The sequence below is a fragment of the Oncorhynchus tshawytscha genome, linkage group LG11, assembly GCF_018296145.1.
Source record: "Oncorhynchus tshawytscha isolate Ot180627B linkage group LG11, Otsh_v2.0, whole genome shotgun sequence".
In the NCBI taxonomy this organism is placed as follows: domain Eukaryota; kingdom Metazoa; phylum Chordata; class Actinopteri; order Salmoniformes; family Salmonidae; genus Oncorhynchus; species Oncorhynchus tshawytscha.
The window spans coordinates 28,728,822-28,753,092 of NC_056439.1; the positions used below are offsets into that span (position 1 = coordinate 28,728,822).

Here is a 24,271-nt window from a genome sequence, read left to right on the forward strand (position 1 = left end):
GGAGGTGACCAAGAACCTGATGGCCACTCTGACAGAGCTCCAGAGTTCTTCTGTGGAGATAGGAGAAACTTCCAGAAAGACAACCATCTCTGCAGCACTTCACCAATCAGGCATTTATAGTAGAGTGGCCCAGACAGAAGCCACTCCTCAGTAAAAGGCACATGACAGCCCGCTTGAAGTTTGCCAAAATTCACCTAAAACACTCTCAGACCATGAGAAACAAGATTCTCTGGTTTGATGAAACCAAGATTGAACTCTTTGGCCTGAATGCCAAGCGTCACATCTGGAGGAAACCTGACATCATCCCTACGGTGAAGCATGGTGGTGGCAGCGTCATGCTGTGGGAATGTTTTTCAGCGGCAGGGACTGTGAGAGTAGTCAGGGTCGAGGCAAAGATGAACGGAGCAAAGTAGAGAGAGATCCTTGATGAAAACCTGTTTCAGAGTGCTCAGGACCTCAGACTGGGGCGAAGGTTCCCCTTCCAACAGGACAACGACCCTAAGCACACAGCCAAGACAATGCAGGAGTGGCTCTGAATGTCCTTAAGTGGCCCAGCCAGAGCCCAGATTTGAACCCAATCGAAACATCTCTGGAGAGACCTGAAAATAACTGTGCAGCAACACTCCCGAAATAACCTGACCGAGCTTGAGAGGATCTGCAGAGAAGAATGGGAGAAACTCCCCAAGTACAGGTGTGCCAAGCTTGTAGCGTCATACCCAAGGAGACTCGAGGCTGTAATTGCTGCAAAATGTGCTTCAACAAAGTACTGAGTAAAGAGTCTGAATATCTGCAGTGTATGTAAATATGATATTTCCATATTTATTTTTAATACATTTTCAAAAATGTCTAAAAACCTGTTTTGGCTTTGTCATCATTGGGTATTGTGTGTAGATTGATGAGGGGGGGAAACGATTTAATGAATTTTAGAATAAGATTGCAACTAACAAAATGTGGAAAATGTCTAGCCGTCTGTATACTTTCCGGATGGACTGTATAAATTATCAAATCATCCGCATTCTAAAGTGGATTGAAGTCCCGGGGTTCCTTCCAACTTCTTCTAGATGCTTATTTTTTTGCGGGGGAAGAGAGACCCGACGGAACTACAACTTCCATTTAAGAACAAAACGGAGATACCGTTTCCGGTTGGTTTTTCTTTGGATTTTCTCCTACCATATCTATTGTGTTATAGTCTTATACATTATTTTAACATTTCTACAAACTTCAAAGTGTTTTCTATCCAATGGTACCAATTATATGCATATCCTGGCTTCTGGGCCTGAGTAACAGGCAGTTTACTTTGGGCACGTCAGTCAGGCGGAAAGTCAGAAAAAAGAACCGTAGCCCTATGCTGCCCTGTATACATAGACATGGAATCACTGGCCACTTTAATAATGGAACAATAGTCACATTAATAATGTTTACATACTGCTTTACTAATTTCATATTATATACTGTATTCTATTCTACTGTATTTTAGTCAATGCCACTCCGACATTGCTCGCCCTAATATTTATATATTTCTTAATTCCGTTCATTTGTTTTTAGATTTATGTGTATTGTTATGAACTGTTAGATACTACTGCACTGTTGGTGCTTAGGAACACAAGCATTTCGGTACACCCACAATAACATCTGCTAAATATGTGTATGTGACCAATAAAATGTGATTTGATTTGATTTGATTTATGTAGGCCCTAACAGTTTGTGGTCATCATTTGTCACCGTTGTAGTGCAATGAATGTATTGTTTAGTGTTGTGGCTTTGCTGGCATGCATTAAAAAAAATATATATACATATATATATATATATATTTGTTTGCCCCACCAAGATTTACATCCTAAAATAACCGCTGCATGGTGGATATATTTCGCACTGCCGTGATTTTAGGTCATTCATAGTACACTGTTTCTCATCTAATTATTCACACGGGGCGGGGTGCCTTCGCCGGGCGGGCTGTTTGCAAAATTTTGTGCAAAATTTTAGTATAGCCACTTCTCCATGCACATCAACACCACTGTATGCATGAATAAATACATGAAGGTGAAGAGCTTCCAAACTGTCAGATTATTAGAACATTTGGTACACACATGCTCTCCTCAGAATATCTATCAATCAAATTTATTTATAAAGCCCTTCTTACATCAGCTGATGTCACAAAGTGCTATACAGAAACCCAGCCTAAAACTCCAAACAGCAAGCAATGCAGGTGTAGAATAGGAGACTAACCTTGATTAAATGTAGGTAGCATGGTTTCCTTGTTACTTCAACTTACTTTACTTGCATAGTGTACACCTTTGCCTCTTCAGTGTATGTCTATAACATCCTAACACAAGTATGAGACAGTATTCAAAGAATGCATTGTTCATCATATAAAAGTACAATTTTTATAATTAAATATGACAATAAATTATGTTCATAGACACTGTGGTATCTTAATCAATCCTATTCCAAGATGGTGTAGCAGTCAGGAGTCTTTTGTCTTCATCTTGTCGTGTCCCGGGTATATCTTTTTATAAAAAAAATTTCTTCGCATATATTTTTTTTCTATTTTTCTTAACCCCAAACTTCAACATACTCTCCTGCAACCCGTCTCACCCAATGTGGTATGGATCTGCTATTTTCTTTACTTTAGAACTGGAACCTCCAACAGCAGCTAGCCAGCTAACTAGCTACTAGCTAGTAGTTAGCTAGCCACTGCTAGCGGTCATCAGCTAACCTTCAGCCCAGTCAACTCCTGCCAGTGTGAGGTTCTGTGTTATGCACTATAGCCCGTTACCATATCATATGTGATTGAATATTATCTGCTGTTGGCTTGTGTGGGTGTATGTGTTATGCAACATAGCTGACTTGAGACATTGTTAACAGTTTCAGGGCCATGGGCCTTTCTCGTGATGGAAAAATACAGAAAAATAACGTAGTGTAGAGAACAAATGGTCTTTTGTTAGATAACAGGAGCCAGGTGTGTGATAACTGTATCGAGTGTGTGAGCGCATAGATATTCTACACAACTACAATGACTGACCGCTGAAGCGCCTAGGGGGCTGGGACCAGCTCGTGTGCCAACAATCAACGATAGGCTGAGTGAGTTTAAACCACGCCCAGTCTCTACTCTGTGACAGGCCAGCTCAGAAGCGGGAACTACTTCTGTCAGAGTATATTATAATAACTTTGTCAGGAACAAGTTAGTTCTCTGTTCTACCCTGCGTGGTGTTACAGCGAACCCGTATATACGAAAATTGCATTTACCACTTATTGCTTAGCTAATAAAAAGTACATAGTATACAATACGGTGACTCAGTGTCATACTTATCCTGATACTAGATTCGATTGACGCAACCCTTAACACCAGTCTGCACAGCGTGATTCAACCCAGAGCTTATCAGACTTCTTTTTCTCCATATCCCCAGATTCCCACCGCAAGCTCTGAACCTCTTCACCTGGATCATCACAGCTAGCTAGCTGCTATCCGATTGGCTTCTCCTGGCTAGCGTCTCTGTCCCGAAGCAAGCACCAATTAGCCGGGAGCTAGTCTTTGCAAGGCCCATCTCCCGGCTAGCTGAAGAGGTCCATCAGCCATTCCTTGGGCTACAATACCTATTTTGCCAATTGGCCTGGACCCCTTTTATTGCCAATATGGAGCCCCCCGATCCATCACGACTGGACTACTGACGTAATCCGCCCAAGTTTTTTTTTTCCAACAGGCTCCTCCATCACGACGTCCCCTAAATGCCCATCTGCTAGCCTGCTAGCTGCGGCCCGCTAGCTGCCTAGAGCATAACGGACTGTTAGCTGAAGAGGTCCATCAGCCAATTTTTTGGGCTACTATACCTATTTTGCCAATTGGCCTGGACCCTTTTACTACACGGACCCCCGCTGATCCATCATGACTGGTCTGCCGACGTAACTGCACGAGGTGGCTACAACAGACTTCTTCCTTCGCGACATCCCTCTAAAGCCCTTCCGCTAGCCTGCTATCCCCGGCCCGCTAGCTGTCTGAATCTCCGTGCCTCTAGCCCGCCGGCTACGCATGCCTCTCCCTAATGTCAATATGCCTTGTCCATTGCTGTTTTGGTTAGTGATTATTTTCTTATTTCACTGTAGAGCCTCCAGCCCTGCTCAATATGCCTCAGCTAAACCGCTCGCCCCACCTCCCACATGCGGTGACCTCACCTGGTTTAATTGATGTCTCTTGAGACAATACATCTCTCATCATCACTCAATGCTTAGGTTTACCTCCACTGTACTCACATCCTACCATACCTTTGTCTGTACATTATGCATTGAATCTATTCTACCGCGCCCAGAAACCTGCTCCTTTTACTCTCTGTTCTAAATGCACTAGACGACCAGTTCTTATAGACTTTAGCCGTACCCTTATCCTACTCTTCCTCTTCTCCTCTGCTGATGTAAAGGTTAATCCAGGCCCTGCAGTGCCTAGCTCCACTCCCATTCCCCAGGCGCTCTCATTTGTTGACTTCTGTAACCGTAAAAGCCTTGGTTTCATGCATGTTAACATTAGAATCCTCCTCCCTAAGTTTGTTTTATTCACCACTTTAGCACACTCTGCCAACCCATATGTCCTAGTCGTGTCTGAATCCTGCTGTAGGAAGGCCACCAAAAACCCTGAAATTTCAATCCCTAACTATAACATTTCCCGACAAGACAGAACTGCCAAAGGTGGCGGAGTTGCAATCTACTGCAGAGATAGTGCCCAAACAATTCGAGCTTCTACCTTTAAAAATCTACCTTTCCAGAAACAAGTCTCTCACCGTTGCCGCTTGCTATAGACAACCTTCTGCCCACAGCTGTGTCCTGGACAGCATATGTGAATTGATTGTCCCCCATCTAACTTCAGAGCTCGTGCTGTTAGGTGACCTGAACTGGGACATGCTTAACACCCCGGCCATCCTACAATCTAAGCTTGATGCCCTCAATCTCGCACAAATTATCAATGAACCTATCAGGTACAACCCCAAATCCATAAACACAGGCACCCTCAAAGATATCATCCAAACCAACCAGTCCTCCAAATACAACTCTGCTGTATTCAACCAGGATCTCAGCGATCACTGCCTCATTGCTTGCATCCGTAATGGGTCTGCGGTCAAACGACCACCCCTCATCACTGTCAAACGCTCCCTAAAACACTTCAGCGAGCAGGCCTTTCTAATCGACCTGGCCCGGGTATCCTGTAAGGATATTTACCTCATTCCGTCAGTAGAAGACACCTGGTTATTCTTTAAAGTGCTTCCTCACAATCTTAAATAAGCATGCCCAATTCTGGGGCATACTGCATTAGTATCGAATAGCCCCCGATATGCAACTTTTCAAACAGAAATTTGCATCCTGCAGCACAAACTCCAAAAGGTTCTGGGACACTGTAAAGTCCATGGAGGATAAGAGCACCTCCTCCCAGCTGCCCACTACACCGAGGCTAGGAAACACTGTCACCAGCGATAAATCCACGATAATTGAGAATTTCAATAAGCATTTTTCTACGGCTGGTCATGCTTTCCACCTGGCCACCCCTATCCTGGTCAACAGCCCTGTACCCCCCACAGCAACTTGCCCAAGCCTCCCCATTTCTCCTCCACCCAAATCCAGATAGCTGATGTTCTGAAAGAGCTGCAAATCTGGACCCTGCAAATCAGCAGGACTAGAACATTTGGACCCTCTCTTTCTAAAATTATCAGTCGAAATTGTTGCAACCCCTATTACTAGCCTGTTCAACCTCACTTTCATATTGTCTGAGATCCCCAAAGATTGGAAAGCTGCCGCGGTCATCCCTCTCTTCAAAACGGGAGACACTCTAGACCCGAACTGCTACAGACCTATATCTATCCTACCCTGCCTTTCTAAGGTCTTCGAAAGCCAAGTTAACAAACAGATCTCCAACCATTTAGAATCCCACCGTACCTTATTCGCTATGCAATCTGGATTCCGAGCTGGTCTTTGGTGCACCTCAACCTCGCTCAAGGTCCTAAACGATATCATAACTGCCATTGATAAGAGACAATACTGTGCAGCTGTATTCATAGACCTGGCCAAGGCTTTCGACTCTGTCAATCACCACATTATTATCGGCAGACTCAACAGCCTTGGTTTCTCAAATGACTGCCCCGCCTGGTTCACCAACTACTTCTCAGACAGAGTTCAGTGTGTCAAATCGGAGGGCCTTTTGTCAGGACCTCTGGCAGTCTCTATGGGGGTGCCACAGGGTTCAATTCTCGGGCCGACTCTTTTCTCTGTATACATTAATGATGTTGCTCTTGCTGCTGCTGATTCTCTGATCCACCTCTACGCAGACAACACCATTCTATATTCTTCTGGCCCTTCTTTGGACACTGTGTTAACTAACCTCCAGACGAGCTTCAATGCCATACAACTCTCCTTCCGTGGTGTCCAACTGCTCTTAAATGCAAGTAAAACTAAATGCATAGTCTTCAACCGATCACTACCAGCACCTGCCCGCCCGCCCGTCCAGCATCACTACTCTGGATGGTTCTGACTTAGAATATGTGGACGTCTACAAATACCTAGGTGTCTGGTTAGACTGTAAACTCTCCTTCCAGACTCACATTTAACATCTCCAACACAAAATGAAATCTAGAATTGGCTTCCTATTTCGCAACAAAGCATCCTTCACTCATGCTGCCAAACATACCCCCGTAAAACTGACTATCCTACCAATCCTTGAGCCTCCAACACTCTACTCAGCTAATTGGATGCAGTCTATCACAGTGCCATCTGTTTTGTCACCAAAGCCCCATATACTACACACCACTGCGACCTGTATGCTCTCGTTGGCTGGCCCTCGCTTCATATTCGTCGCCAACCCCACTGGCTCCAGGTCATCTATAAGTCTTTGCTAAGTAAAGCCCCGCCTTATCTCAGCTCACTGGTCACCATAGCAGCACCCACCAGTAGCACGTGCTCCAGCAGGTATATTTCACTGGTCAACCCCAAAGCCAATTCCTCCTTTGGCCGCCTTTCCTTCCAGTTCTCTGCTGCACATTCATTTTCTGCACATCTATCACTCCAGTCTCTAACACTCCAGTGTTTAATTGCTCAATTGTAATTATTGCACCACTATGGCCTATTTATTGCCTTACCTCCCTTATCTTACCTCATTTGCACACACTGTATATAGCCTTTTTCTATTGTGTTATTGACTGTATGTTTTGTTTATTCCATGTGTAACTCTGTGTTGTTTGTGTCACACTGCTTTGCTCTATCTTGGCCAGGTCGCAGTTGTAAATGAGAACTTGTTCTCAACTAGCCTACCTGGTTAAATAAAGGTGAAATAAAAAAAATAAAAAATAAAATCTTGAAGAAATGTCCACACACATTTCAAAGTTTACTAGCCTTTACATGCAAAACATTTTAGTGGCCCCCCTTCTTGACCGCGGATAATTTATTTTAGTTTTAAAGTTAATTTCCTGCAATTCTACACATTTTACCATGGGCACAGAGAAAACTGTGCAACTTTAAAGCACGTTTATGGCAAATTGGACACATTTTGCAAATGTATAACTAATTTCAGGGAATTGGGAAACCTAGTCAATTGCACAACTGAATGCATTCAACCGAAATGTGCTTTCTGCATTTAACCCAACCCCTCAGAATTAGAGAAGTGCAGTGGGCTGCCTTATTTAATGTCCATGGCACCCAGGGAGCAGTTGTTGATGGGGGTTAACTGCCTTTTGGTTCATGGCCAAACACTCTTAACTGCTAGGCTATCTGCCTTTAGGCTACCTACTCAATTTGCTATGAGATGAAGAGGAAAATTGTTAGTGTTACAGCACATTTCCTACAATTCGACAGATTTTGCCATGGAGTAAAGATTTTTTTTCCTTTGTTTTAAAGCTAATTTCCTGAAATTCTACACATTTTGCCATGACTTATGCCATGTTAGAATTATATCTGTGTGAGAGTGGCTAACAAAATCAATGGGGGCACGTGGCCTTCATGCCCGGTCGGTAATTCAGCCATGATTAAAAAAACATCTTACTTTTAATCATGCACTGTTATTTCATAGAGAAGCATTTGAGGACCTTTCTGCTCTTTACCAGAGATCATAGAAACGCACCATTTTCATGTAGACACTGGTATGGTGGAGAAGAGAATGAATATGAAGTGGTGGAATTACCCTTTATAGCTGAGCTCCTAGTAAGAATATGTCCTTGTAGGAATATGTCCTCGTAATCTTTAGCACAAGTACAGATCTTACACAGATAAGAGGGTGATAAGCGTTACCTCTCTAAAAACAGTAAAACAAAATAAAACAAATCTGGAAAAATAATACATCAGATCCTCAATGGTAATTGTTGTCACTGAAACAGAGTAACTGTAGTTTGCTATTCATGTCTCTGGGCTCTGGACGCCCTCTGTTGGCCACTGATCACTCTGTTTTTAAAGGGTCATGTATGAGCTCCTTAAAATATTGACCAACAGAAAGGCATAGAATAAGAAGGGTTGTTATAGTAATAGATGAAAGGGCCACTACATCTGGTCCTTGTTGTTTTCTGGTGAAGACGATGTAGTGGTAGTGTTTTCTGGTGAGGTGGGTATAGTATTGACAGATATCTGAGGTTTTCTGTTTGACCTTTTTGCATTTGGGTATGTACTTGAGGACGATTACATTTTTTTCAGGGGGATGGGGACCGGGGCCATTTTGATACTCTGGGTCTTGTTCGTTGGAGTGGGGGGTGTAACATACTTGAGGTTCAGAAGAGTCTTCTTTTTTGAGGTGGAGATTGAAGTAATATTCTGTGCCCGTTTCGGCTTTTGTGGGAGAGGTTTTCTGTTGCTGGTTGAGGATCTAGAAGGGGCTTTGCGGGTCTTGCTCTTTATGGAAGGGGGCACCACCCCCACCACCCTAAGTCTAATGGGGGCTTCTGCTGTTCCTGCCATGTTCCGTGCCTGGCACCGATATTCTCCTGCATCCTTGTACGAAAGTCCATTTAGGTTGATGATGGACCATCGGATTCCCACACGCGGAGATTCCTGAAGAACTATAATGTAACACAAAAATAGGTGACTCAAGTCTATTGACAAGACATGCGGCAATAAAAGAGTCAAAATGCAGCAATGCACATGAAGTACTTACAGCTGTCCAAGTTAATGGGTAGTTTTTCAGGGTCAGCTTTGCTGTACGGTTGTTGACAGCACTCTGTCAAGAGCAAACATAATCAGACATTTGAAAACAGCACAGGGAATGATTTTCCATGTTAAAATTGAAGAGTAGGGTTGAGTTTAATTGGGTGCGATGTTACAGAATGTTCATAGATATTTACCTGTGTTGTACATGGAGGCTCCTGCTGCTTTGGTCCAGGTGAGTACTGGCGTGGGGTAGCCTGTGGCATCACAGCGGAGCATCACGTTGCTGCCCAGCGGGGAGGTAACCCGGGTGGCTGAAGGCTGGACAGAGGGCCTCTGGCACCGTGACAAGTCAGCCTCTGTGAGGGGGGCCCCCAGCTGGTCGGCGGTTCCCCCGCTACGGCTACAGGTCAGGAGCTGGTCCATCAGAACTACAGGGCTCTCCTGGTACTTAGACTGGGCCAGCAGCATAGAGATTTGGCAGTCACACTGCCACATGTTGTCATGGACACCTGGAGACACAAAAAGAGCCAGACCATTTGGCTTAGCTTTGAAAAGGAGTGAAATGGGGAACATGTCCAATAAGAAATTAACCTGAACGTTTGAGATATGAGCATTTCTCAATTTCAGATGCTGTCCTTTGAAAAGGGACCTATTTTTGTATAGAACACTAAGATTACTATTAGTGAACCATACCTAGCACTCTTCTCTGTGTTGGGCCTGTTAGTTGGGCAGGGGGAGGGAACCAAAGGTCCAACAGCTCTGAGGGCAGAGTGGTCAGTCTGTTGCTGGACAGATCCAGGTAGGTGACGTTGGGAAGAAAGAGGGCAGCGTGGGCAGGGAGGCTGGAGAGGCGGTTATTGTGCAGACCCAGTGTGCGCAGCCGCGGCATGTCCCTAAGCCCCTCCCAGGGGAAGGCAGAGAGAAGGTTCCCGTCCAATCGCAGCTCACGCAACACCTTCAGGGAGAGGTAAGTTTTAGATACTGTCAAATTTAGTTTTCATACAAAACCAAGTAAGTCTAAGGATAGTGTTGCAGATACTGCTAGTTTAAATAGAGAGGATTATACAGGTAGGAGTATGCCCACTTCTACCTTCAAGTTAAGGAAGCTGCTGGGGTGGATGGTGGTGATGGAGTTGTAGGTCAACCACAGGAACTGGAGCTCAGACAGGTAGAAGAAGGCTGCCCTGGGCACTCTGGAGATAGAGGTTTTCTCCAGACGAAACTTGACTGTGTCGGCTGGAGCATTGAGGGGGATGGCCGACATGCGGGGTTCGCTGCACAAAACAGACCTGTCAGTGCAAACAGCGTGATATTAGAATCATGTATGTGAAGAATGCACTGAGAAGAGTAGCTAGCTATCAGAGCTAAAATGACTTTCAGTCCTATTTAGCAACTCAAGGAATTTAAGAGTTAACTGTGTTTGTTGTATAAACAAACAAGCATGGCAAATGACATGTCTACCACTTCCTTTGCCGTTATTTTTTACAATAATATTTTACTCAACCTCTGACCAAACATATTTCTAAAATGTTGTCCAACCATTCCAGAGCACATAAATATTGATGCATAGTTGATCAAAATGTAGTCCGTCAGACAATGCTGTATAAAGTACAGTATATGTTTTAAAGAACAACACCATTGATCCAAGATGTTAGGTAAATTCATGCAGATCCATTGATATGAGAGAAGGAGCACACCCAAGCAAGCAACTGAAATTAAGGCAGTAAATTAAGACATTTAATTAACTAAAGTGTACGCTACCTGAGACCTGTCCCATTGCTCCCTCCTAGGTAAACACAAGTACACAGAGTAGGGCAGGAATGGGCCACCAGGAAACAACAATGTAGCATCTGAACCAAGAGAAGTCGATACATTATTCACCAAGCAAGGCCAGAGTAAGCAAAACCTCTGTTTAGCTTCACATTCCTCTGTTTAGCTGACATTCCCAGTTTGCCGCTCCCAAATTCTCCTACATTAACGTCAAGTGGAAAGAAGCAGAGGCAGATTAGTTGGGATTACGCAGGTTACTAGGTCTTCTTCTTAATCCTGTGCCTCACTATATAGCATACTGCTAAATCACAAAATCAGAGGTCAAGTAGCCTACCTAAAACAATGCCAGTTGGTTGGCCTGACATGTAATCCATTGCTGATTATTGGAAAAACCCTTATTACCAGTAGTTAGATTTTATGGTATTTTAAATAAATAGCTATGTTTTGTGATATTTAATTGATACACAACACTTGTCATGGTTTTTATTCTGTCGTGCAAATGTGTATTTTCTTGCATAGTCCTGTATTAGTTTGGTTACTTTATATTATTCAGTCTAATTTCCACACACTTACCACTTGAAAAGTTACATACTGCTTGATAGTCACTTAAATGTAGTAAATAGTGGAGCCACAGTAAAACATAATAAATAAATTTAAAAAAAAAAAATAAAAAAATAAAAAAAAAATATATATATATATATATATAAACTTCTAAAAAAGCACTGTACTAATTCTAGAAACAGTGTTGCTTGATTTTGACATTTCAACTATCTGACAGTTGAAGTTGACACGCCCCTTACCATGTTGTTAGATTGGTTTATTACTCACGTGACACAGGGTGGGCGGGGGTCCGGAAGTGCCATTGACAGTCTTGAATGTTTTCTGAAACATCATTCTAACCGCGTGTATAACATGTCGACCATACCACCAACTGTGAATGATCAACCGGTGGGAGTTGAGGAGCTAGAGAGTCGAATAAGATGTCAATCTCATAATCCACCCAACTACACAGAAAGGAAAACGTTCCAGGTAGCTAAAATATGTTTTATAATGAACCCTCATTGGTCTATCTGTAGTAACGTTAACCAATGCTATCCAGCGGGTGTAGTTAGCTAGTTATTTAGGCAATGCGAGCAGCGCAATATTTATCAAGTGGCTTCAGCTCAAAAGTTTAAGCCTAGCTAGGTGATTTACATTTCATGTTGTGCTTGCTTGCCTTTATTATTACTATTAGCTAGCTAATCCCTTGCCATGTATTTGAGTCATGATGATATGAGAGCAACTCAATAGCTAGATAACAGCTAGATATGACAACAGTGATGTGTGGTCTGTGTACCTCGGGTCATCAGGGAGGGAATATTGACAGCTACATTTAGTGCATTATTGTATTGCTTTGGCCAATGATTCTGCTGTCTCCTAGCTACTTGAACAATCAACAGTTGCATTTCAAGTCTGACAGGCAGTCTGACTCCAGCATGTACCAGTATAACGCACATAATGAAGTTATACTCTAATAAGAGTCCTATTCACACAACCTTATAGCATTTCACACAGCCTTATGACATCACTGAAAGAGCTAGCAGACACCTTGAAAGAGAACGGAACTCTAACTGCTACACTTCAATCAGAAGACAGATCTGATGAGAAATCAGTTCATTCCAAAAGTTCCCCCATCCTCATATGTAACCAAGCCAGCCTAGCAGACATGGAGAGTGACAACCTGTCCCAAGCCTTTGGGAGTATCTCCCTACTGGAGGCAGAGGTGAATGAGCTTGGTGGTGAGGTGACAGTTCTGAGGCAGGAAAAGGAGGAGCTGAGAAAGAAACTGGCAACGGTCCAGAGCATAATGAGGTAGCTGACATTAGGGAGGAGTTAGAAAGGGAGTTGTCAGCAGTCATAGAAATGCTACAACACAGAGACTCCACAATCTAACAGAACAACTGTAGCCTACCACAACCCTCACTACCACACCCTCACATTGTTAGTTCCACTGCTTCTCATAGTGAACCTCCGGAACTCACAGACTCGGCACAAGAGGTCAGGAACCTCCCACAAACTCCCCCTCCCACACCAGCACATTCCCTTTGTCAGATGGGTCTGACCAGACCTCCCCAAGCCAGTTAAGCCTTGTGCTTAACTGCACACACAGAACTAACATCAACAACATGCATGACAGTCTTTCATGGTTGAGGAGAAATTTACTACCACCAAACACCCCACAGCACCTCCTTTTTTCTAAAGATCTACTTTAACTGTACTGTATATATGAACATGTATGTGTAAGTAGTATTTTTGTTGTCTCTTGGTGTCTTTCCTATATATAAAATCTTATTGTTCTTGTCTATTACTGTTCTGTACTTTCATGTATTTGTACATTTTATATGGATCCCAGGAAGAGTAGCTGCTGCATGTGCAGTAGCTAATGGGGATCCTAATAAACTAAACAAGACCACATGCCTATCCTTGGTATGGTATCCTCTCCTGTACATTCCATGTAGAGTAGCTACTTATTTTGAACAGAGCCCTATGTCGTCCTGGGGAATTGTAGACCAGCACACTGTATGGGGAATAGGGGTGTCATTTAAACTTAATCCATACTTGTCTTTTCAGGATGACCCCAGAGGCAGACCACTTGGATCTAGGTGGCAAGGCCCTCCTGGTGACCCCAGGACTTGGTGGTCATGCCCCTCTGGTGATCCCGGAACCAGGTCCCACCCAGTCGCTGACCCCAGAGCCAGGTTATGCCGCTCCAGAGACCCCAGGGCCAGACCACTCCCAGCCAGTGACCCTACGGCAAGGTGGCCAAGCAATGACGACCTCACGACCAGACCTCAGGTGGATGACTGCGAGCGGATGGGGACCCTGTTTGGGCAGCTGAACAAGTGCCTGCGTAGTGCAGGCTTCACCCAGATGTACTTTGGGGAGAAGATTGTGGAGCCTGTGATCATCATCTTTTTCTGGGTCCTACTGTGGTTCCTGGGCATCCAAGCTCTGGGGCTGGTGGGGACTCTGTGCATTGTCATCATCTTCATCCAGAAGTAACTGGATCTCCGGCCTGTTTGATTGGCAGTTGGGAGCTCCGGTGTCTAAAAATGAAAAAAATGTGAACCTACAGCGCGAGTCCCTCACTGTCTTTTCTTTTTGTAATAAGGCTTCCTAGATTTGTTGAGCATTTCTCGATGCTCAGCTTCATACCGGCCAATGTACACTATATGGATGAACATTTGAGTGCTGACGAATAAAATGGAGGCCTTGCTCCTAACTACCGGTTGCCTGGTTTCAAGCTTTTAAAACAAATCCAACTCAAAATCAGACCACTTGGCTCACTAGCTGTACCCCAATACTCAAAGGTGATGTCTCATCTTACGTGTGAGTACTGATTTGAAAGAACTGGATCAATGAAAGCAATATGTCTCATAGCTTAAAGGTAGAGTCAGCGAAATGACATTGCACTAGAAGCGCTGCAGATAGTGTGATGAGCAAGATGCAAATCACATACAGTATCTGCGCATGTACACGGCGTCGAGATCTTACAATATGGTAGCCACTGGACAAAAACAGCAAACTTTAGCCTCACGCTCCAACTCTTAGTTGTTGTGGAAATTGACCCTCTATACTGTTTACTTTGTGCATCTACATCATATAGCTGACTCTACCTTTAACTAGTTTTGTCTCACAGATTAACTGGTATCTATAATTTTCAAGTGTTATGGGAATTTGATCATGAGTGATAGCAATCAAGGAAAGAAAGTCTGTCAGGAGCATTTTGATGCAGATTGCTTCAAGTAGCATTTCTAAAGGTGCAATCTGTAAAATGATATCTATGGTGTTCAGGGAATTACATTATATGTGGGGGGAAATTAACCTGTAGCCTTAGAATATGGTCTTTCTATGAGATTTATACATCAGCAGCTCATAATAATTTCTATGATACAGTATATTTGTAGTGGGAGAAACATTACTTACCTCCACATTTGATGTTACATGCCATTTCGTTATAAACATTGGAATGAAGTAAAAGGTTCTTTAGTCGTTAGCAATTATTTTAAAAATCAACAGGTCTTTTGCTGCTGCATTAGTTTTAATTACCAATGACCATCAGGACATCTTACAGATTGCACCTTTTTAAGGCTAATTGGGAGCAACATTCTAACACCTGCATGCCTCAAAAGGACAAAGCTTTCGGTCCAAATACTTAAAAGACACACCCTGTCCCCCTCAACCCTCAAATTAAGTGGACACTTCTGGTGACGTTATCATGACGTCTGACGAGTATACACTTGCAGGGCAAGGGAGGAAGGAATGATTTTTAAATGGACCACCCTTGGCCGGAAATTCTTTACTCCTTCGTGCCATGATGATTGTGTTTTCAGCCACTGGTGGCTTGTCGGTGCTTTATATGCACTACATTCAATTATGAGTGCATGTCTACTTATATTAAATATATAATTATTAATATACGCCTACTGTATAATAGCTAGCAAATTAATTAGCTAACTAACATTAGCCTGCCTAGCTGGAACTTCTGAAGGGAAATGTTTTATTTCTACAATTTCCAAAAGATAACCAAACAAAAATATATTTTGACCACCCGCCAAGAGCGCGACGGGGATTCCCCCAAGGGCATACGGCGAGGGTAAGTGGACGGGGGTGTGTTATTTAAGTGTTTGGACTTGAACCCTGGAAGGCATATCACTGACTGGTTTATTAGGTTCTATAGTAACTGAAGTTGTCCCCCTACTTTTAATATGCATTCAAACATCTCCCTTTGACATGCATGTAACCTCAAAGTGAAGGAGAAATGTGTGCTCATGACAATCATGGATGTTTAACTTGCACTTATATCAAGCCTATCCTTTTGAATGAGAATTGTACAGTGCATTCGGAAGTATTCAGACCCCTTGACTTTTTCCACCATTTTGTTACTTTACAGCCTTTTCTAAAATTGATGAGGATTTGTATTTATTTAATACATCTACGCACAATCCCCATAATGACATAGCAAAAACAGGTTTAAAAAACAGAAATACCTTATGTAAATAAGTATTCAGACCCTTTGCTATGAGACTTGAAATTGAGCTCAGGTGCATCCTGTTTCGATTGATCATCCGTGAGATGTTTCTACAACTTGATTGGAGTCCACCTGTGGTGATTTGGAAAGGCACACACCTGTCTATATAAGGTCCCACAGTTGACAGTGCATGCCAGAGCAAAAACCGAGCCATGAGATCGAAATCGCTTCCAAAGGTGCTTCATCGAAGTACTGAGTAAAGGGTGTGATATTTCAGCTTTTTTTATTTATTTTTTTATACATTTGCAAACACTTCTAAAAACCTGTTTTTGCTCTGTCATTATGGGGTATTGTGTGTAGATTGATGAGGGCAAAAAACGATTTACATGTTAGAGTAAGGCTGTAACAAAATGTGGAAAAAGTCATGGGGTCTGAATACTTTCCGAATGCACTGTATATTGTCAGGAATCATACCCTTGTTAATGAGTGGTATATCATTCTGAAAATCACTCCAAATGTAACCAGAAGGTGGTGCTGTAAGGCTAACAAATACCTTTCTTGATGGTTTTTCATTGTCAATTCATGTGGGAAAGTCTATATCAAATTGCAAAGTTGAAACTGACTAAATCACTGCTTTTGTTAGATATGGCTACTATCATACAGTTTGAAGATAATGAGGATGACTTTTTTCTGTCATTGGTGTCTAAATATTCAACATCAAACACATCAGCATGGATGACAGCTTACAAGTATCTACTTATACTACTGTAACCCGGTGCACTGCAAAGCATGCCCAATGTTCACTGCATGAGAATCATTGTTTAACTTGTGGAGTATTAGATATACATCACATATACTCCTATGAAAATATTCAGCAACACTATTAGTTGAGTGTAAGCCAGGGATGTAGTCCACACTGGTAAATGAATGTTGTCCATAAGTGCTGATCCAAAGTAGTCTTTGCTACCAAATAGTTAAGGTTAGGGAAACCTGATCCTAGATCTTTGCTGGGGCCAATCTCTACCAGGATTCATCGACTGTAGAATAAAAGTCACTTTATAATCTTGTGCTGCCAACTAAAATACCATAGTCCTTGTGGAATGCTTTTTAGTGTTTGGCATGTTCCATGTTTACAGTGCCTTTGGAAAGTATTCAAACCCCTTGACCTTTTCCAAATTTTGTTACGTTACAGCTGTATTTTAAAATGTATTCTTTTTTTAAATCCTCAGCAATCTACACACAATACCCCATAGTGACAAAATAAAAACAGGCTTTTAGAAATTTTACCACATTTATTAATAATAGAAAACAGAAATAGCTTATTTACATAAGTATTCAGACCCTTTGCTATGAGACTCAAACTTGAGCTCAGGTGCATCCTTTTTCCATTGATCATCCTTGAGATGTTTCTACAACTTGATTGGGGTCCACCTGTGGTACATTCAAATGATTGGACATGATTTGGAAAGGCACACAACTGTCTATAACGGGTCTTACAATTGACAGTGCATGTCACAGCAAAAACCAAGCCATGAGGTTGAAGGAATTGTCCGTAGAGCGCCGAGACAGGATCGTGTCGAGGTCACTGTGACAGAGCTCTAGAGTTCACCTTTGGAGATTGTTGTCCTTCTGGAAAGTTCTCCCATCTCTGCAGCACTCCACCAGTCAGGAAGAGTGGCCAGGCAGAAGCCACTCCTCAGTAAAAGGCACATGACAGAATAAGGCTGTCACGTATCAAAATGTGGAAAAAGTCAAGGGGTCTGAATACTTTCCGAAGGCACTGTATATGCAAAAAAAAAGTGGAATGTCTATTAATATTTACAAAGTAGGTTTTTAAGAATGTTTGGTCACAAAGCAAAGCAAGATGTGAATCTGCAAAGGGAGCGAGTGAATTGAGAGTGAATTTATTGGATTGAGTTGACATTGCATCAGATTCACTGTAGGTATGTCTGTGATCAGTTTGTTAAAGGGATGAGTGATCTTTGTTTACGAATGAGAATGTAATTCTTCTGTTTATGTTGAAATGTTGGGTAAGTTACAAGGTCGATGATGTTTGAGAAATTTGTAACCAATGTAAAAAAAAAATCTCAACCGTTTTGGCACTAATTGTACACTAAGTGTTAATGTTTTACTACTGTATGAGTATGAGGGTCGTTCTACCAATTGGGTGCCTTTTTGAGTAGTGTAACTTGGTAAAAAGTTTGTTTTGTTTGACTAAATCTTTACATTCTGTCATAAAAAAGCACATGTTAAACTTAATAAAAAATGTATAAATAACATGTTTTCCCATCTCAAGAGGTTGAATAAAAAAATATGACAATAGTAAGTGCCATATAAAATAACAGGGTTGACCATGACAGGGTTGACAATTTCATCTTAAATCAGCCTTAAATTTAAAAAATTCTAGCCTGTCAATTGATGGGTAACAGGATTGATGTGGTATGCTCAACCCACTCAATTTTCCACCACAGAATACCAGAAAATGGTTGAAAAGAGTACGAGTTCAAACACTTTTACACTAGGGTATGACTAAAATATTTTCAATGTTTCTTTAAAAAAAAAATTGGGGGGAAAGGAATAGTTTCATCATATTAAAACGATAGTTAAATTCACGTAACAGGGTTGATCTTAAAACGAGGGGCAGGTTTTGGGGGATTTTTTTAACCTTATAAGGAATCACTAATCACATTAAATAAATAATAATCGCCAGAAATAACTTAACTAGGGCTTTACAATGATGGTGAAACCTTGGAGAAATGTTGGGGTTAAGTGGGTTGTTATGTTATTCCTGTGTGTCCTGTTCTCAACATGTATGCCTCTGCAGAATTACCAAACTAGTTGAGCAAGTCATGGCCATAGAAATATTTAATTCTAATTCTATGGTCATAACATCATACTGTTCTGATGATAAATGATGACATCATAATGAATTTTAATAAACCTGTTTATGATGTAAATCAAAATTCCTTGACCAGAACAGGGAGGTTTCAGGAAGGTCCTGCTACATTTCACCATACCATGATGCAAGAGCAGGTCAGTGTTTAATTTGTAAAAATATCTTGCCTGAGACCTGACGACTTCTTTATGCTCTTGATCAACAATCTAGGCTTTAGCTCAGCGGGCAAACACAGTCATATGGGACGCTGACCAGTGATCTGTGTTGAAACCCAGTTACATATAGTTATTGTATATTCAAATAATATTTTATTGGTTGCATAAAGGTATTTAGCAGATGTTATTGCGGGTGTAGGGAAATGATTGTGCTCCTAGCTCCAACAGTATCTAACAATTCGCAACAATACACACAAATCTAAAAGTAAATGAACGGAATTAAGAAATAAAAATATTAGAACGAGCAATGAAGGAGTGGCATTGACTAAAATACAGTAGAATAGAATACAGTTTATACATAGGAAATGAGTAAAGCAGTATGTAAACATTATTAAAGTGATTAGTGATTCCATGTCTATGTACAGTGGGGCAAAAAAGTATTTAGTCAGCCACCAATTGTGCAAGTTCTCCCACTTAAAAAGATGAGAGAGGCCTGTAATTTTCATCATAGGTACACTTCAACTATGACAGACAAAATGAGAAAAAAAATCCAGAAAATCACACTGTAGGATTTTTAATGAATTTATTCGCAAATTATGGTGGAAAATAAGTATTTGGTCAATAACGAAAGTTTATCTGAATACTTTGTTATATACCCTTTGTTGGCAATGACAGGGGTCAAACGTTTTCTGTAAGTCTTCACAAGGTTTTCACACACTGTTGCTGGTATTTTGGCCCATTCCTCCATGCAGATCTCCTCTAGAGCAGTGATGTTTTGGGGCTGTTTCTGGGCAACACGGACTTTCAACTCCCTCCAAAGATTTTCTATGGGGTTGAGATCTGGAGACTGGCTAGGCCACTCCAGGACCTTGAAATGCTTCTTACGAAGCCACTCCTTCGTTGCCCGGGCGGTGTGTTTGGGATCATTGTCATGCTGAAAGACCCAGCCACGTTTCATCTTCAATGCCCTTGCTGATGGAAGGAGGTTTTTACTCAAAATCTCACAATACATGGCCCCATTCATTCTTTCCTTTACACGGATCAGTCGTCCTGGTCCCTTTGCAGAAAAACAGCCCCAAAGCATGATGTTTCCACCCCCATGCTTCATAGTAGGTATGGTGTTCTTTGGATGCAACATGACGAGTTGAGTTTTTACCGAAAAGTTATATTTTGGTTTCATCTGATCATATGACATTCTCCCAATCTTCTGGGTCATCCAAATGCTCTCTAGCAAACTTCAGACGTGCCTGGACATGTACTGGCTTAAGCAGGGGGACACGTCTGGCACTGCAGGATTTGAGTCCCTGGCGGCGTAGTGTGTTACTGATGGTAGGCTTTGTTACTTTGGTCCCAGCTCTCTGCAGGTCATTCACTAGGTCCCCCGTGTGGTTCTGGGATTTTTGCTCACCATTCTTGTGATCATTTTGACCCCACGGGGTGAGATCTTGCGTGGAGCCCCAGATCGAGGGAGATTATCAGTGGTCTTGTATGTCTTCCATTTCCTAATAATTGCTCCCAAAGTTGATTTCTTCAAACCAAGCTGCTTACCTATTGCAGATTCAGTCTTCCCAGCCTGGTGCAGGTCTACAATTATTTTCTGGTGTCCTTTGACAGCTCTTTGGTCTTGGCCATAGTGGAGTTTGCAGTGTGACTGTTTGAGGTTGTGGACAGGTGTCTTTTATACTGATAACAAGTTCAAACAGGTGCCATTAATACAGGTAATGAGTGGAGGACAGAGGATCCTCTTAAAGAAGACGTTACAGATCTGTGAGAGCCAGAAATCTTGCTTGTTTGTAGGTGACCAAATACTTATTTTCCACCATAATTTGCAAATAAATTAATTAAAAATCCTACAATGTGATTTTCTGGATTTTTTTTTTCATTTTGTCTGTCATAGTTGAAGTGTACCTATGATGAAAATTACAGGCCTCTCTCATCTTTTTAAGTGGGAGAACTCTAAGCCTCTAAGATGCAGGGTTGAGTACCCGGGTTGTAGCCGGCTAGTGATGGCTATGTAACAGTCTGATGGTCTTGAGATAGAAGCTGTTTTTCAGTCTCTCTGTCCCAGATTTGATGCAACTCTGCTGACCTCGCCTTCTGGACGGTGGCGGGGTGAACAGGCTGTGGTTTGGGTGTTTGATGTCCTTGATGATCTTTTTGGCTTTTCTGTGACATCGGATTCTGTAGGTGTCCCGGAGGGCAGCAAGAGTGCCCCCAGTGATGCGTTGGGCAGACCGCAGCACCCTCTGCAGTTGCGGGCGGTGCAGTTGCCGTACCAGGTGGTCATAGCCTGACAGGATGCTCTCAATTGTGCATCTTTAAAAGTTTGTGAGGGTCTTAGGGGCCAAGCCAATTTCTTCAGCCTCCTGAGAGGCACTGAAGAGGCACTGTTGCACATTCTTCACCACACTGTCTGTGTGGGTAGACCATTTCAGATTGTCAGGGATGTGTACGCTGAAGAACTTGAAGCTTTCCACCTTCTCCACTGCGGCCCCGTTGATATGGATAGAGGCGTGCTTCCTCTGCTGTTTCCTGAAGTCCATGATCATCTTATTTTTGTTGATGTTGACAGGAGGTTATTTTCCTGGCACCACTCTGCCAGGGCCCTCACCTCCTCCCTGTAGGCTGCCTCGTCATTGTTGGTAATCAGGCCTACTGCTGTTGTGTCGTCTGCAAACTGGATGATTGAGTTGGAGGCGTGTATGGCCACACAATCATGGGTGAACAGGGAGCACAGGAGGGGGCTGAGCACGGACCCTTCTGGGGCCCCTGTGTTGAGGATCAGCGAAGTGGAGGTGTTGTTTCCTACCTTGACCACCTGGTGGCAGCCTGTCGGGAAGTCGAGGACCCAGTTGCACAGGGTGGGGTTCAGACCCAGGGCCCCGAGCCTAATGATGAGCTTGGAGGGTACTTTGATGTTGAAGGCTGAACTATGTTCCTCATGTGTTGAACTGTGCTTTCGGCCGCAGGGGGACCAGCAGCTCTGCAAAGCCCAGGAGGCCCAGCGTGTAGAGCGGGCTGTGCTGCTGGAAGCCGTCCAGGGCCTGGAGATTGAGTTGTCTGTGTGCCAGCAGAGACAGAAGGACCTGCAGGAAACTTTCTCCACAGCCCAGAGCCACTGGAGGGCCCAAGAGGAGCGGCTGCACCATGAAGGTAACAATGGCACTCATCTTCATCTAAAATGTGTGTTTTATCATTTGGTGCAATGTTTCCCAATCTGTTTCTTGGGGAAGATCCTAGCATTTGCTGCAAAAAGGCCTGTTTCAGCAGTGCGTGTGTATGTGGTGTGTGTGTGTGTATGTGTAGTGTCCTCCCTTACCTGTTTGTTGGGAGACCACAGGCAGATGACCGACAGTTTGATTGAGAGAGTCAAAACCGAGCAGAAGAAAGCAGCCAATCAGTTTGCAGAGCGGGGGTCAGTAAATTGATAATGAAAGGCTGTGTTAAAAGATTTCTACTCAAGAGCTTGATGATTAATTGATTTATTGAATCACGAAAACATTTATGATTTCTGGGCACCGGAATCGAAACCCCCAGATTTAAGTTGATAATGATTCCTTGTTGACCATTTCTTCTTTATTTCATGAAGCACGGAAAAGCCGGGCAAACAAGATGAGGTAAAATTTATGTATCTGTTTATTCTTCATTGACCTTAACACTGTTTATTAAGGAGTTATGCCAGCTTTACATACTTGCACTTACTTCTCTTTTAGATGGTTGCTGATGCTGCTGAAGGCATGGGCTACAATCAGAGCAGGCCCCGGCTGCAGCGCACCATGAAGCTCCACTCCGACCTGCACCAGGCCTTAGAGGGCCTCCAGCTGCAGACAACAGCATCACCCTCCCCATTATTAGACCCCATGAGCTCCTACCAGGTCTCAGTCCAGCAGCTTCAGGAGGAGCTTCAGAGAGAGAAGGACCAAGTATCGAGGCTGGTGGAGCGTCTGGAGAGGGCCGAGCAGAAGTCAGAGGAGCTGAGGCAGCAGCAGGAGCAAGACGCCAAGGAAAGCTGGAACACTGTCCACCAAGAGATGGAGACCAACCAGGAGATGGGCGGCATGGTGGAGCAGATGAGGGGGAAGGTGCAGGAGTTTAGCACCATACTGCGACGCAAGATAAGCTGGGGTGGATGGGCTGGGATGAAGGATGAGGAGGAAGAAGAAGAGGAGAGGAAGCCTGCAAACGCCCTTAACTCAGAGTGCGTAAACCAGTGTCAGGCAATGCACCCAGATCCACAAATGCTAAAACAGGCCCAAAGGAACCCAGAACTAGAACCAGAGAAGGGAGCCCAGGACCAGCACTCCTGCCTAGAGACGTTGCTGTGGAGGTGGCAGAAGACGCTGGGGGGACAGAGGGACATTGTGAAGAGGCTGAAGGCCGACATGAAGAGGGAGACAGAGAGCATGCAGGTGATGGCCGCCGGCCTCTTGAACAACAGACAGCACAGCCTGGACACATGCCAAGTTCAAGCCCTTGAAGAGCACCTGGAGATCTGGAGGCGGAGGCAGAGAGAGATGAAAATGCAGGTAAGATGGATGCTTGTTTAATTCAAGTGAGTCTTATCTGTCATGCCTAATTCATTTAAAAAAATCATAATAATAATAAAAGGGAAGCTATGCATGTGGGCCTCCATTGAGCCCTGAGCTACAAAGCCTAATGTCTAGTGGTTCTCTTTTTCAGCTATCTGAGATGCAGGCCCAGTTTGACGTGGAGCGGAACCGCTCTGCCGAGTTTCTGAAAGAGAATGACAAGCTGAGTAGACTGCTTTGCACGGTGGAGTCCTCGGTGGCTGACCTGCAGCCCCTGCTCACCTACCACCAGGTCCTAGTAGAGGACGCCATGAAGGACAACTCTATCCAACATGGCCGCCACAGGAGCAAGATGTAAAAATAACTCTTAAAGACTGATGAATAAAAGTTGACAATATATTTTGCTTTTGTGTTGGCTGACTGTTTCGATTTTCCTCTAAAAGATAATGTATGATGTAATTAAAACTCTTTCATATAAATTTATGCCCTTTATATGTCCCTAAGTCAACATAAATTGATTGTTCTTTATCTTTACTATAAGAGCTACAATTATCTACTAGGCAATACTGAGCACCTACGTTGTCTGGGATTCAAATGTCCCTTTATTTTGAAGGTAACCACAGATACAGCAGACAGCTGCCGCTTCTACTTACAGATGTTACGTCTCTAATTACCATTTTATCAGAACAGTAGGGCATAACTTCTGAAGTTAATGGAGAAGCATTATAAAACATTTGCATAACCAATAAAACAAAAATTTCCATTTGCAATAAAATGGTAAAACTCAAATTCGTATGAGTTTATATTT

The 24,271-nt window shown here is 43.0% G+C and overlaps 3 protein-coding genes across 3 annotated transcripts; 2 read left to right on the forward strand and 1 right to left on the reverse strand.

Annotated features, from left to right (window-relative positions):
• Window positions 1–7,343: 7,343 nt before the first annotated feature.
• lrit3b (leucine-rich repeat, immunoglobulin-like and transmembrane domains 3b) lies at window positions 7,344–11,051 on the reverse strand. The gene is made up of 5 exons (XM_024437980.2): window positions 10,864–11,051; window positions 10,193–10,391; window positions 9,796–10,057; window positions 9,297–9,611; window positions 7,344–9,014 (listed from the first exon to the last, which is right to left on the reverse strand). The coding sequence occupies exons 1-5, from the start codon at window positions 10,974–10,976 to the stop codon at window positions 8,638–8,640; spliced, it is 1,266 nt and encodes a 421-aa protein (XP_024293748.1). The 5' UTR covers window positions 10,977–11,051; the 3' UTR covers window positions 7,344–8,637.
• A 670-nt stretch (window positions 11,052–11,721) lies between these two features.
• fam241a (family with sequence similarity 241 member A) lies at window positions 11,722–14,143 on the forward strand. The gene is made up of 2 exons (XM_024437156.2): window positions 11,722–11,901; window positions 13,483–14,143. The coding sequence occupies exons 1-2, from the start codon at window positions 11,785–11,787 to the stop codon at window positions 13,912–13,914; spliced, it is 549 nt and encodes a 182-aa protein (XP_024292924.1). The 5' UTR covers window positions 11,722–11,784; the 3' UTR covers window positions 13,915–14,143.
• An 11-nt stretch (window positions 14,144–14,154) lies between these two features.
• LOC112261660 (trichohyalin-like) lies at window positions 14,155–23,862 on the forward strand. Its single transcript, XM_042329988.1, has 5 exons — window positions 14,155–14,241; window positions 21,904–22,349; window positions 22,524–22,551; window positions 22,648–23,460; window positions 23,615–23,862. Exons 2-5 carry the CDS (start codon window positions 22,279–22,281, stop codon window positions 23,819–23,821), a joined length of 1,119 nt encoding a protein of 372 aa, XP_042185922.1. The 5' UTR covers window positions 14,155–14,241; window positions 21,904–22,278; the 3' UTR covers window positions 23,822–23,862.
• The last annotated feature ends 409 nt before the right edge of the window (window positions 23,863–24,271 follow it).